The 15,902-nt window shown below is 33.0% G+C and overlaps 1 protein-coding gene across 1 annotated transcript in view; it reads left to right on the top strand.

Moving 5' to 3' along the window:
• Positions 1 to 8,809: 8,809 nt before the first annotated feature.
• LOC106468826 (RNA-binding protein 24-like) overlaps positions 8,810 to 15,902 on the top strand; it is an 81,448-nt gene continuing 74,355 nt past the window's right edge. The window contains exon 1 of the mRNA XM_013929304.2: positions 8,810 to 9,074. Coding sequence (XP_013784758.1) covers positions 8,880 to 9,074 — 195 coding nt within the window. The 5' untranslated portion in view covers positions 8,810 to 8,879. The remainder of the gene's footprint in view (positions 9,075 to 15,902) is intronic.

The following is a 15,902-nucleotide window of genomic DNA, read 5'->3' on the forward strand; positions in this document are numbered from 1 at the left end:
AATTGGTAAAAACTAGGTTTTGCCTTGTTTGCTGAATTTTGCGAAAAGCTATACGAGGACTATCTGCTCTAGCCGTCACTAATTATAACTTAGAGGGAAGGCAGCTAGTTAACACCACCCACCGCCAACTCTTGGGCTACTCGTTTACCAGCGACTGGCTATCACATCATAACACCCTCACGATTGAAAGGGTGCGTATGTTCGATGACAGATTTGAACCCGCGACCCGCAACTTGCGAGTCGAGCACCCCTAACAACCACTCTATGCCACGTCCAACTTGGTTATGCAGGAATTAAATATGTTCTGATGTCAGCGATTTATTTACTGAAGCTGTTATATAAAATTTGTAATTTCGGTTGGTCAATGATAATAACATTTCTTACATTATCTATACATTTATAGAGAATATATGATTTTGTAGTTGATTACTTACTGTTGAATTTACTGTGACTTTTTTGTATTGTTTATACATTTTTTATAATAGAGGAAACGTGTATTTCATGCATGCTTGCAATAGGCAAGGGCTAAATATTGTGTGCTCTAAGTAGGTAGTCTGTTATTTATTACTGTAGAAAACGCAAGTTTTATCGTTACATACATATACGTGATAAATTGGAGAAAGAAAATTTAAAACCTTATTATGTAAGAACATTATATATTAGGTTGACGGGTGTTGGCCTTTTTACAATTAAAACGCAAAGAAATAACTTAAGATACGTTTTATTTTACTCAGTTCTGTCTTTTTAACAACTGTGTTCACCAATATTAAATAATTTCTAATAGATTTACATAGTTTTTTACCGCTACTTTTTGTTAAATGAAGCACAAAGCTACACAAAGGGCTATCTGTGCTCTGCCCACCACGGGTATTGAAACCCGGTTTCTAGCGTTGCAAGTCCACAGACATGCCGCTGTGCCACAGGGGGGGGGCTATTTTTGTTATCTTATAGTGGATGCTTCGAAAATGAAACTATATAAATGAGAAATGATATTTTATACCAGAGTGAATCTTTTATTAAGATAATTATTATGTTTCACTGATCTAAACCTGTATATTTTGTTAATTTGTTCTCTCATGAATTGATTTCCAGTTGCAATATGTAGTCCTGTAAATATATGTATATATTACTCTTTTCGAACAACTAAATCTTATGGACCACTTTCTGTGTAGTTACGTTATAGTTATACGTTGGAAATAGATATAATGTTTCTTACCTTGTTTACTAAACTGTACGTTATTTCGAAAACGATAAGATATTTTCCTGAGAGAGTCAAACCTTGATTAAAAGAGCACATGCAAAATGCATATATTTCTATGGTTTCTACCGTGGATGGAAAAGACGCATTTTTTAAGAATATTAGTTTGCAAGGTATATCTTATTTTAGATACATAGTTTTAATGTACCACAGTGTGTAATATTATGCTATACAATGTTAAATGTGACGAGAAAATGTACTTGATTTTAATTTGTTCCGAAAATTATTCTCACAATGGTGAGCTGTGAGCTGATGAATGTTTTAGTATCGCTCAGTGTACATTTAAACACTATTCTTTCCAGGATTACAATGCATAAAAAGTAAGAAAAAGTATTTTTCCTAATTTTTGCATTACTTTTGTAATGCGCTATCAAATATTATTGACATTATTCCTTGTTTCTATTTAAAAACGACTAATTTTTAGTCCGTAGATAATTAATTTTCATTGACTTTTCGGCTTACGCTTACATCAGTTCTTCAAGCAATGTGAAGAGTAACTGACAGTGTTAGAAACCAAATAAATTTGCCCCCCAGTGGCACAGCGGTATGTCTGCGGACTTACAACGCTAGAAACCGTGTTTCGATACCCGTGGTGGGCAGAGCACAGATAGCCCATTGTGTAGCTTTGTGCTTAACTTTAAACAAACAAACAAACAAACCAAATAGATTTAAACACGTATTGTTATTACCTTACTCCGAATAAGAGCAGTTTTGAGTGTTATGAAAAAAGTATTTATTCAAACTATTTGCTATTTCTTAAGTACAGAGCATTAATGTATTAAGTATTAATGAGCAAATTCCTATATATTTTAAAGATAATTTTAGTTTCAATTAAAAAGTATTTGTATTAAATAATTTTATGTTTTCTTTCAGTAATGTATTTAGAATAAAGCCTTTTATAATATCTTTTTATATATAAGAACGATTATATTTTGGCCAAAAATGCGAGCCAAGCCACCACGAAAGACATGTTTAGCAAATACACATTTGGTTCATAGTGATTTCCAGATCATTAGGCAATGCAAATACCACCAGGAGCTAAATGTTATGGTCTTTTCCGAGGAAGAATATTTGCATGGTGAGACTGTTTCCAAAAAAGCCGAAAACTCACACAGCACAGGACAATAACGAATTTCAAAATCATATCACAAGCCATTCTGGAGCGACAATCACATTTACAAAGAGAAGGGTATGATTACAAAAAGAACCCTCCGGCTCAAACCTACGATTGCAATAATGTTCAACGTCTTTTCTGGTATTGTTGACAAGATAAAAATAAATATTAGAAGTCGATGAAGGCAAAGAAGCCAAAAGTTAACAAGCTTCCAGCCATATCTCAAAACCAACTCCAGTTTTGGTTAGAAAGATGGCCGAAGAGACTGAAATCCCTCCCATTCGACCACATATCTATTAACTTTCCGGATGCAGCTCTAATGGGCTGTTGTGTTTTTAGTTTGCTTGAATGCAGTCTTGTATGCCCACGTCCACAGTCAGTAGAGGATTGGTTAAACCTGAATAAAGATGTGTAGCCAAAGACTGACCTCGTTGTCCTTCGCAGGAGTTTGTTACAGTGTGAATTACGTTCCCAGATAATAGTGCGTGATTATAACCATCAGGATAAACCCTACTGCCGATAGTGGAAGTAGTTCCAAGTATCTCAAGACCTTGGATATTGTTCTTATAAAGAAACTGTAATTAATCTGCTTCAGCATAATAAAAATGATCACAAAGTCTATCTTGTGTGAAAAATTATGCTTAATAATAAGTCTCTAAACTAGCATTAGGCACTTTTATTTGTGACAAAAGTTAAATTAAAACTTAAATCATTAGAACTAGTATATTATGTTTATGCTTGTGTATGTAATATTTGGTTAAGTAGTTGTAGCTTTGGTTTTCTTCATACAGAACTTCCATGAAATCTGAGATTCACAGTCCAGGCATACTAACAACTACGTTTCGCTCCACCTATCTAATATGTTCTTCTAAACGTATGTTATATGATACAGTGTCTTTTATAATTGTATTAAGTGTTATTATGACATGCTTTCATCAAATTATGTTATACTCCTATTGTAAAATATTGGATAAAGGCCCGTATTTCTCTGAAATAGCTTTCGATCTATTAGAGACATTGTACGCGTAACTTAATACTTGAAATGCTGTTTTTTTTTCTATTTCTACAGGTATCATTATGAGAATTTAGAATTCCTTAAAAGTTTTATACAACTAGTGATCACGAGATACATAGTAAATGTTGTAACCAAATACAATAAAAGTTGTGTAATTGTCATTCGAGTTTTCATTGTTTGCTGTATTGAAAGCTGGGTAATGTGTAATAAGATACAGTCACTAGTACAACAAGAAAAAAACACGGCATAAATATAGCTATTTTAATTTTTGAAACAAAATGCACTTTATTTTAAGATGTCAAAGGCTGAACGTATTTAATTACAACAGTTATGACATAAACATTTGCAGTATTTTGATAATATACATATATATATATGTACATTGTTGAATTCCTGTTCTGTCTTACATGACCCGATTTAATAAAGGTGACATAGCATATGTTTACTTGCTTAGGCATATCATTAATCCTTTTAAAAATATTTCTACTTAATTGCAAACTCATTCTGGTAGAGTTATGAATGAGTGATACCAGTACATTATAAAAAATATAACATACAAATCACAAGGTATTTTAGACCAACGATGTTTTTTCTTCTTAAAACTAAATGGAGCACAATAAAATACTCTTATTTAAAGCAGTCACGTGACACAAAACTCTCAGTAAGTTTCCTTTTAAATTACTTCAAGGAAATACATATATGATTTCTTTTCTGTCATGTAGTTTGTTGAAAATACTTCTACGTTGCTTTGATATTACATTAGTGTGTAAGAAAATAAGCAATCTCTTAAAACCAGCTAAAAGTAGGGTTAAATGTTCTGGAACTGAAATACGTTGAGATAAGAGTCAGTATTAAAGCACTTTGTTAGGTAAAACTAGTCTGGCCCACAGACAAACCCCCCCCCCCCAATGAAAGAATAGACCAATCCAAGTTTTTACTTGTTATTAAACAAATGTTTAAACAACTCTATTCAGGAACTACGTTTGATATTCTACGAACTTGTCTTTCGAATTTACTACTTTTGCTAATCGAAAGTAGTATAAACCTCACCAACAGACGAGTGCTAGTAAATTACAGGTTTCAAAGGCTGATACGAAGAGCTATAAAACCAAAGAAACAACATATATAGTACATTAATGAAAGACTAAAAGAATTAAGTAAGGGGTGTTTCTTCAGTGTATATTCTTTTCTTAACGTAAACCAATTTAATACTTTTCATGTCCGTTTTGTAGTACAGCACAATGTATTCAAAATATATATAACCTACTTGATAGATCGTTACTGCATTGTCAATAAAAATTTTATATAAAAACACATACTTGCTCTCTTTCTATACAAGATTCAATAGTATTTATCTTACTGTTTAGTTTTTAATAACTGTGTTTCTTTTAATGAATGTATATGAAATAGAAATTGCTTCCGCAACATATGTTGGTTTCGTTAAATTGAGTGTGAAATTGTTTTTACAGCCGCTAAAGAAGTAATTGTTGTATGAGGTAATATTTTAACCTAATTCTTAGAATGGTGAATTTGTTACACCTGATTTGATGTTTTAGTAATATATTTCCAAATGTTCTTTAGTTTGCGGCTCATAACAGCAAGTACAGCGGTAGATTCGGTCTGATTAAATGCGTTTTATCCCTTTGATTACCAACAGTATGCTCTCATAGTTTTTGCGTTAGGTGTTATTTATCATTAACTTGGGTAAATTGTAATCTAGTATATTAAGAATTAATCGTTTGGATTTCTTGTTCACACATCATCGAAACAATAATCATCTTAAATAAATCAAACGAGGCATATACATGAAAAGTGTTGGCCATATACTCATTCTTGATATGTTTATAGCAGGAGTGTTAGGTTCAGAAGTTAAAAAAGCACTCAAATGAACCACATAGAAGTATTTATTTGTTTGTTTGTTGTTAAGCACCAAGCTACCCAATGGACTATCTGTGCCTTCCTCGGGTATCGAAAACCGAATTTTAGACTTATAAACCTTCAGACTTACCATTGAGACACAGTGGGGGGGGGGGGGGTCACAAAGGAGTAATACAATAATCATGTTTATATGTCATCAATTACGTAGATAACACAGGCCTGCGATGGTTTTGTCTTGAAATTTTTACATATTCTAGTAATTCCTGTACACTGAATTCAAAAATGATATCCATTTTTTTCCATCACGTACAGATTTTTCATAAAACGTCATAACGCAATACATAAAAGAATGACTATAACACGTAGTTTTGAGACTAAAAGACGTATATTTCACAAAAAAATAAAGATGAATGAGGGTGCATATTCGTTTGACATCAATGTTCACCCCTTTTCTTCAGTTTGTTTGTATTTTTGTTAACAAATATAATAATAAAAAATGTTCATTGTGGTAAACGAAATAATAATTTGATCTAAGTAAGAGTTTTTTCTTCCTGATATGTAAAGAATCCTTACGTGATAAAAAAAGAACATTATTTTCGAAATCTGCGTAGCTGAATTATGGAAAATCCTTTCTTAAAACCAAAAAAACGTTTATGAAGTTTAAATTCGCAGGCCTGTGTAATTATATCTACAGAAAATTATATCTATACAGCAACATTGTTGATGCCTCATAAATAAACTTTGTCTCAAGTTATTTTTTAAATTATTTATTCGTGGTATGAAAATAAGGTTAGCAGAAATATTATGCAAATACCAGATAGCTCAGATAATTATATTTAAATAAATCAGTACAAATTCAAACCCCCCTCACCTATAATGCTCTTGTCATCGTAGAATATTTTCAAAACAAATTACTCAGTGGTAAAATCTATATGTATGGTTCAATGAAATAAATACGATATAATTGAAAACGTATTATAAATGCTCAATCGAGATGAGATATAAACTGTAGGTTCCATAATCATCTTTGTTTTTAGATTTTCAGAAAATATGAAAGTAGTTCGAGAGAAAAATGATCTAAAGCTAGAAAACGCCCACAGGATCTGATGTAGTGGCTGTTATGTGGAATCTGGGTAAAGCTTACTCTATCAGATATTGTGAAGGTTGCTCCATGAAATTTGTATGAAGGTTATTTGTCAAAATGTTTTTCCAGCTTGTAACTACTGTTCTTTTGACTTGATGCAAAGGTTGTTCCAAGGAGCTAGTGTAAAGGGCATTTCCTTCAGTCTGAGGAGTAATTTCCATGACAATATGTGAAAGATGTTTTCCTAGATTTTGTGCGAACATTGTTCCTTTAAGTATTTAGCGCTTTTCTTATCTACAGATAGAGTAAAGTCTAATTCCAGTTGACTCTATATATGAGGGTGTTCACAACGTTTGTTACGCATGTGAAAGTGCCTATCGAGTGTCATAATTACTACAAAAGTATATATAAGCGGAAATAAGTCAATAAGAGAACCAATGGAAGACAACTGAGCAGGTATAAAAGAATAAAAAAGTGATTAAAAAAAACTAAGTGCTTGTGTCTTGTTTTGAATATCTCCATGTTGAAAAAAAAATGATATTTAACAAACAAAGTAACAGCGTGTATAAAAGTCTGTTCCATTTTAAATTGAAAATTAAGCCTTTTTTATGTTGAGACACCTTCTTTCAATAAAGATTTTTCGGTATATATTTGTAAATTTAAATATATTAAACTAGATTCTGTTTGTTTTCAAGCAGAGAAATCCCACGGAAGAATTAGACAATGTACCAGGTAACTTATGTGTTTATTAAATCAATCAAAAATCAATATATCATGAACAATTAGGCAAAATATTAATACAATACGAACATTTTGTGTGTTTAATTTGACTAAAAATAACATATCATTAAAATTTACAAAACGGATAAATATTTACCATGTCTACAGTTTATTTTCTTTTTAACAAACATGTAGTTATATACACAAACACACACATAGGTATATAATATGTAGTATGCAAATACTTTGACAAACCAAACTTATTAGCATAACTTCTTGTTAATTCAGTGCCATTACATTCCGTTTCTATTCTGTAGGACTATCATGTACAGGAGATAAGTCATTCGTGACATTTTAAACAACTAAAATAAGTAAAAGAAACGTTTCAGTTGATTATTGTTTACATTTTCGATGAAAATAACTTTTTGGAACCTCATTCAGGAGTACTACCCATTTGTAAATATCAACCCGATTTCCACTTCTCTCTGTAAATGATGTAGGGGGAGGGAACTAACGCTACTTTTGTAGCACAAGTTCGTGTGTTTAAGAACAAACTTCACAATGAATTTTGTGCATTGTACACATAGCAGGAATCAAATCCCGAATTTTAACGTTATATTCACCCAAGTTTACCACTGTAAGACCGGGGGGCTTGTAATATGAACTTTACTCCAGTTAATTTTTGTTATACCAAGATTAATGCCAGCCATATTAGTTCTAAGACACTATTAGATCTGGGAAAAATAGAAAAGCACTTCCAATACATTCTGTATACGTTGTTTATATAATGGATGCATAATGAGTGTTTTTACATATAAATAGATCATATATGAATATGGGAACGAGATAATTGAAAAAAAAAAGTCAAATTAACAGCTTTACTCCTTATTTGTTATGTTTTCTGGGGTTTGTCACCGTGGAACAAACAGAAGCTGAATCAACATAGAAAACCTACAAGAAAATACTGAAACATCTTTGTTAGACGTAAGGGGTGGGATGGACCCACGAAAATGAGATTTTGACAAATGAAGCATAATTAAAAAAAATAAATCAAAGTAATATCAGGAGGAATAATTATGTTCATTAAACACTAAACAAAAACTTAGTTGGTTCGATGTTTTTTGCATATTACCCCGCATGGTTACACGTGATGTGGTATTAACAAAACAAATCATTTCTCATTACTAGGTTAATTAATGGTAAATACGTAACTAAGTAAAGTAAATTACGAGTTAATTTAGACCATATTAATTAATTTTGATTTTGACATTACGGCATGGTTTTGTTTATCTTCTTCTTTTTTTGTCAAGGTATAATATCGCAAATGCGCGTGACTTTCTCTTTTTATGCTCCTAAGTTTTGTTCTCGTGGCAACGTACGATAGGATAAGAGTAAACTGTTCGCGAGCGTGCTGCTTTGCTTTCGAAAAAGGGGGCGGAGCAACTACTGCTGCTATAATACTGCTTCTCACGACTTTCCATTACTTGGCACACAACGCAGTGTTAGCAAAAGACTGTACTACTGCGAAGGTAAAGTTGTACACACAATTTTACAAAGAATCATTCCGCGTGTCAATCACTTACCCTCAGAGCACTATGACATCCTCTCAGAGATAGCTAACTGTCCTGGAAGAGGTGATTTTTATATTTTCCTCCTGCTCTCAGGGTTCATACTTGTTCTTAAGCAAGCCTATAATCACGTGTTAACCTATAGGAGTAAAGAACGTAGTTACAAAAAAATCCCGCAGCTTACTATTGCTTTTAAGTTCATATCATCCTCTACATTTTTCTGTTTCTGGACACGGATCGACATGTCGGAAATTCAACATCACAACATGAGCAGTGTGCAACAGAAAGACACCACCTACACCAAGATTTTCGTCGGAGGATTGCCATATCATACCACTGATAAGTCCCTTCAACAGTTCTTTGAGAGCTTTGGAGAGATCGAAGAAGCCGTTGTCATAACGGACAGACAGACAGGCAAAAGTCGAGGCTACGGATTCGTAAGTATACATAATTTTATGCGTTACACATCTTGTAATAATAATGGAACGTTCTAAAACCAACACAACCAGAACAACATCTTGCTCGTCTATATCTATATATTTATAGTTTATATGTAGTTGAATATTTGGATCAATTTGTTATCAAGATTATTTGTGTGTGTGTATACATTGTAAAAAAAAGATCTGTTGTAAATTATCACAAGTTCTGTTCCCCACACACAAGCTCATATGAACTTTTGCACAGTTGATTGTTGTAGCGGTATAGTCACAAGTTTTATTTGTTCTTTAACAACACAAATGATGTGCGATTTTCAATTCAAAATTGTGTTCATTTAAAATATTGTTGTAAAGGGACATTTACTTTATGTATATATAAATTGTAAAATTCAACACAGGTTTGTGTATAAGCCAATACAATTGTTGTTAGCCCACAATGATTGTGTTTTTTAAAACTTAAACTTATGCTGTAGCCATTCAAAAACCAGACGTAGAAGATGAGCTGTTTGATACACTTGGTAAAGTCACATAAGAAATATCTCAAATGTAATTGAAATGTTGCAAGAAAGGGGTAAAATCTAACTGATGCTAAATTATGATAATAATAAAAACAAAACTAAGATTACACAGTGATATTATATAATATAAACTTAAACACAGTAGAAGCAGTACTGAGTGTACAAAACATATAATATATATTATACAGTAATATTATATAATATAGACTAAAACACAGTAGAAGCAATACTGAGTGTACAAAATATATAATATATATTAGACAGCGATATTATATAATATAGACTAAAACACAGTAGAAGTAATACTGGGTGCACAGAATATATAATATATATTAGACAGTAACATTATATAATATAGACTAAAACACAGTAGAAGTAATACTGGGTGCACAGAATATATAATATATATTAGACAGTAACATTATATAATATAGACTAAACACAGTAGAAGTAATACTGAGTGTACAAAATATGTAGTATGTATTACACAGTAATATTATATAATATAGACTAAAACGCATTAGAAGCAATACTGAGTGTACAAAATATGTAGTATGTATTACACAGTAATATTATATAATATAGACTAAAACACAGTAGAAGTAATACTGAGTGTACAAAATAACCTAAAATCTCTGCATGAGATGACAATAAAATCAGTGAATCATACGTATATACATATATGTATGTAGATTATTTAGCCATAAGTTACATCATTTAATATTATAGGTGCTATCAAATTAAAAATATATATTTCATGAGCATTACCGCTTTCGTCACTGAAAGTAGTTGTTTGCCTGATCTCCTGCCGATTCACCAATAAGTGAAGACTTAGAGAAAACATTATAGTTATTTTAATAACAATAAAAAATATTGTACAACATTCAAAAATCTAGAAAATTATATGGCTCATTTCTTTCCCCAAAGTTTCTATATTGCTAGTAAACAGAAAACCTGCATATATGCATAAGAAGCTTAGATCGTAAACTGATATAGCTCGTTCAACTCCGTTGCGGATTTCTTTATTTAGGTTTCCTTTCTAACAAAAATATGTGTTAATAAGCTCGAGTTATTAGCGGAAGTTTTACTTCTGTAAGACCAGATATCTCCCTGGTAATTGCATGTGATATATATATATATATATATCAGGTATAAACTGATGTGCGGACTTTTCAAGTCATGCTCTACCTGTAATTGATGTCAAAGTGAGATAGAAATGTTGACGTGAAGCGTATGACTAAACAGCTGTATAATTTCCTGTTATATTTAGGTCTAGTGTGACGTACATTTTCTATATCGGTTCATGTAACGTATGCTAGCTTTTCCATCCTTTGTCTAGCATCGACAGATGTGTAGTGGTTTCTCTAAAGGATGAACCAGCTTTTTAATGCACGTGTCCAACCACAAAAGCGTGTACTGGATGACCGATAGAAGTCTGCTCAAACTAACAAACGACAATTATTATAGCAAATACATATATTACGTTTTTAAATGCTCATTAAATCTGCCGATATACATAGAGATGCTCGTGGCTATTTAGAGAATTATTCAGGGAAAAATTCAGCACGTGTTAGTGATGTATTGGCCATTAAAGGATAATATATTCTTATGCTTATGGAATAGTGGAGACTAACATCAGAAAGCTTCTCCACATTCTGCTACAAACGTTTCTTTGAAGGAAAGGTAGAAAGTCACACCTTATAAATTATATATATATATATAAACTGTTTTGTGTTAGAGAGCTTTTAGATGCATCACTGATCAAAGAAAGTTGTATTAAATAGGATAATTCAAAGTTGCTCGTTTTAAGTTTAAATCTTTATATTACGACAATTCAAATGGAAACATCTGAGATATTTCTATCATTCATTACGTGACAACAAGTGTTATGTTTGAATTTTGTTTCTTGGGGAAGTATTTTTACTGAAAGCTCCTGCCTGTTTTGTTGATGACAATGTTCTGGGTTTCCATGCTGAATCTTTCCTCATATATGGAGAGTTGGAGGAAAAATCTAAGAGAGCTATTTTGGCAGAAAGCCAAGGATAGCCAGGTATTAGCTATCACTCTTTATCCTTCATGGGAAGGTGAATGAGAGACTTGGTTGATATGTTGGGTTGTACATTTGATGTCCTCAGGTGCGTAACATAAAGCTGAGAGTGTATTGAAAATAGTATAACTTTCACATGATTTATTTTAATAACGATTTCCGAGTGAGATGCATTTGTTGTCAAATCAATATCTATATCAGTATTTGGCTGATTTTTCTAGATATATGAGCCTTGTTACATCTACAGGAATTTTGATTCTTTGTTGGAAAGTGTTATCTGTTTCCTCAATGAAAACTTTTCCAACTAACTGTATGGAATGATGTGTACACTATTTTTCTTTTCCTTTTTTTTCGTGAGGAAGGTTGTTTAACAGAACATGATGTCTTTGAGAGCTTTCCGGTTTTGAATGTTACTTTGACGTTAAACTGTTTGTAGAACATTTTCATTTTGTAGCTAAGGAATTAGGATTGTTGGATCTGAAGTGAATGTACTGTTAAGTGTGGATAGGTTTTCTATAGAATTTTATGGATAAGTGGTAATCGTTTCAATGAACTAACATTGATGAAGAGTAGCTGGTAGTTCTCTTCTATCTGTACCGTGAATTGATTGTTGGTGTTTGGTGGATAAGTGGTAATCGTGTCGATGAACTAACACGTTGATGAAGGGTAGCTGGTAGTTCTCTTCTATCTGTACCGTGAATTGATTGTTGGTGTTTTGTGGATAAGTGGTAATCGTTTCGATGAACTAACACATTGATGAAGGGTAGCTGGTAGTTCTCTTCTATCTGTACCGTGAATTGATTGTTGGTGTTTTGTGGATAAGTGGTAATCGTTTCGATGAACTAACACATTGATGAAGGGTAGCTGGTAGTTCTCTTCTATCTGTACCGTGAATTGATTGTTGGTGTTTTGTGGATAAGTGGTAATCGTTTCGATGAACTAACACATTGATGAAGGGTAGCTGATCGTTCTCTTCTATCTGTACCGTGAATTGATTGTTGGTGTTTTGTGTATAAGTGGAAATCGTGTCGATGAACTAACACATTGATGAAGGGTAGCTGATAGTTTTCTTATATATCTATACCGTGAATTGATTGTTGGTGTTTTGGCGAATGATGCAAAGTTGTCAATATAAATATCGTTTGTGAGTGTGAGGAGTGTAAGGATTAATAACAGGTATCCGGCTAATTGGTAACAAGGGGAGCTACATCACTTACGAAGGATCTGAGTGAAGATCAGATTTATGGGCCTTAGGGAGACCATATAACCATGTTGTTGAGCTGTGCAGCTATTAAAAATATTTATGTTGAAATTCTTGTGTGCCAGTTCTTTAATTAGTCTGTCAGTTTTGTTTTCAAATTTTTCTGTTTGGTCTTATAATATTTTATATTGCCCGGTATAAGAATCTGTTGTGGCTAGTTGTCGTTGTCATCCACGTTCAGTAAACAGTTTTATTCTCTTCGTCGGTGGGAAGGGAGTTAATTGTACACATCAGAGAAGGTCGTTTTGGACAACTTGTCTTACTTATTTGTATCAATTTGTCCATTTCCTTTTTCTGAGTGATTTTTAGTTAACCGAACACATGATTGTATGAGTTTTGGGACTTCGTGAGTACTTTAAGTAGGTGAGAAGTTTTTTATTTAGGTACTCAAGTTGAGTTTGTAGATTTGGTCTTTTATCCTGTATATATGCAGAATAGTTGTTAAGATCTACTTTTAAGTGTCTGTTGAGGATTTTATCATTCTTTAGAGAAGGAATGAGAGGTTTAAGTTTTAACTTTAGGAAATTTGATTCTAAGCTCTTGATATTGACATGTCAATACAAAAGTGAAGTTGTTGTGGAATATGGCTAGAATGGTGAGGGTTTGTAATGTTGTTTTAAGATGTGGTGAATGGTATGTTCACAACGGCTTCTTAATTCTTATTTGAAGGTAGCGTTGGGCAACGTGATCGATATGGGGTGTTTTTAGTGCAAAACTCTTGCCTTGCGTTTGATGGTGACAACATTTCAGACTTCACAGTGAGTTCTTCTTCAGGTCTTCGCTCAGACTTTGCATTCGATATAATGATGTTCTTCTCTCACTGCCTCAGCAAAAACCATTTTCATCTACAAGAGAGCTTCTATGGACAGACCAATGGCTTAGCCATGGGTTCACCGCTCTTTTCCATTGTCGACGATTTCCTCATGCCAGTTTGTTTATCGTATTTCGTGCAAAGCTACACGAGGGTAACTGTCTTAGCCGTCCTTGACTTTGAAGTGATAGACTAAAAGGAAGACAGATAAGCAACATCATCAAACGCTAACTCTTGAGCTACTTTACTCAAATAGTGAGATTCGACCGTCATTGTTATAATGCCTCAACGGCACCTGTCTCCCAGTAGGTCAGCGATAAGCTTACGGATGCACAACCCTATGAAATCTGAGGTTTGATTCCCCGAGATGGACAAAGCGCAGATAACTGTTGTGTAACTTTGCGCAAAAATAAACAAACAATTAATTTTAATAGGCTTTGTATGGGCTCGTGGTTAGAGCATTCGGCTTCAACCTGCGAGTCGCAGGTTCGTATCCCAACACCGAACATGCTCGCCATTTTAGCAATGGGGTGTTACAATGTGACGATCAATCTTTCTTATGTTGGTAAAGAGTAACCCAAACGTTGGTGGTATGTGGTGTTGACTAGCACCATGTGGAATTCAACTAAACAAATATATCCACGTTTTTTTTCTTTTGGCAGTAAATAGCCACAAGCTACGGAACCTCAGATTCATAGTCGGGCACGCTAACCCCTAAGCCGCGCTCTGATGAATTATAAGTGTTTTGTATATATTGGGAATATAATTTTTTTCTCTGTTTACCGGATTTTTATTAAATAATGGGATCAGTTAAAAGAAAATTATAAATATAATAAATATAATATGATCTTAAGTTATGAGATCAGAGAATGTGAGTGTGGAGAATCACTATTCTTAAAATTGTCCACAAATCCAAAGAAATGTGATAAAAAACTTCTGGCACAAGTTTTAAAGAAGTTATTTTTCCCTCAACATTCTTTAAACGGTGGCATTTGTTAAACGAAATATCGTTCCTAAACATAGAGCAAGAGGCGTGAAAGGAGAACTAAAATTCTAAAGAGGCATCATGATAATTGCCCACAAATGCTCAAAGTAACATGATAAAAGATGTTTTGGTATTTAGGAAAGAATAAAAAAAAACAGCAGCAGTTGGGGAGTAAAAGATTAAATGAGACAGCTGTAAAGGCAATATGAGAGAAGAATGGTTTTTCTGTGTATGTTATAACTTGAACATTTAACTTCTCAGAAGATATATTATACAAAAAACAATGTTTTCAGAACAACAATACGAGATACTGAGATAACAGTGTAATAAATACAAGGTCACATCATTCCCCTTGGCAAGTGACATTAAATATTTCATGAGTAGCTTTCCAAGAGCTATAACTGTCAGCGAACAAGGAATGATAGACAGACAAACAAACCTAAATCAGGATAGATTAAAAGAATCAACAAATTAGCACATTATTTGGCGAGCGTTAAGATGGCATAATAAGGTAGATTGTTTCCTTAAGTCTTGTCTTAAACTGTTAAGTTAATTTTTAGTTACTCCCACAATAATCGTATATTTGTATAGGAATTTTACGAATATGCAGCATCGACTCTACAGATTTATTCTTGTGAATTATTTAGCTGGGCAAGCTCTTATAATATACTAAACAATAATGTGACGCCCAACCTATCATTTGTGATTAAGTCATATCGACTTTTGGGGAATCCACCACTATATGAAACCTAGTCATATTTTTCTGAATTTCTTCTTGTCAAAGGTTCTGATGAGGGTTGGAATTCCTGGAAACCGGCATAACTCGGTGACAAATGGTAAACTGAGTTACAGATTGGGCTTCACATTTATTTTTAATATTCTAATGTTCACTTAATTATGTTGTAAGTGAGAGGTACAAGATATTTTCATAACTGGAAAACAATCTAGACCTTTTTTTTAGTGTCAGACGAAAATAGTACTAATTGATATAGAAATAATCAATACTGATTGCTTGAAATTCTCCAAGTTTTAAATGTCTACTGACTCATTAATCATGCTAATATCGACGGATTTTGGCTTGTTTCGAATAGTCGCGCCAAACTACAGAACAGATATCTACATTAGACTAATTTTGAACTGATGGCCTAGAAGGAAATACTGACAGATACATTGACTACAGTTGAAATGGTTAACGTTAATACACGA

This window comes from Limulus polyphemus, unplaced genomic scaffold (assembly GCF_000517525.1).
Source record: "Limulus polyphemus unplaced genomic scaffold, Limulus_polyphemus-2.1.2 Scaffold3, whole genome shotgun sequence".
NCBI classification, from domain to species: domain Eukaryota; kingdom Metazoa; phylum Arthropoda; class Merostomata; order Xiphosura; family Limulidae; genus Limulus; species Limulus polyphemus.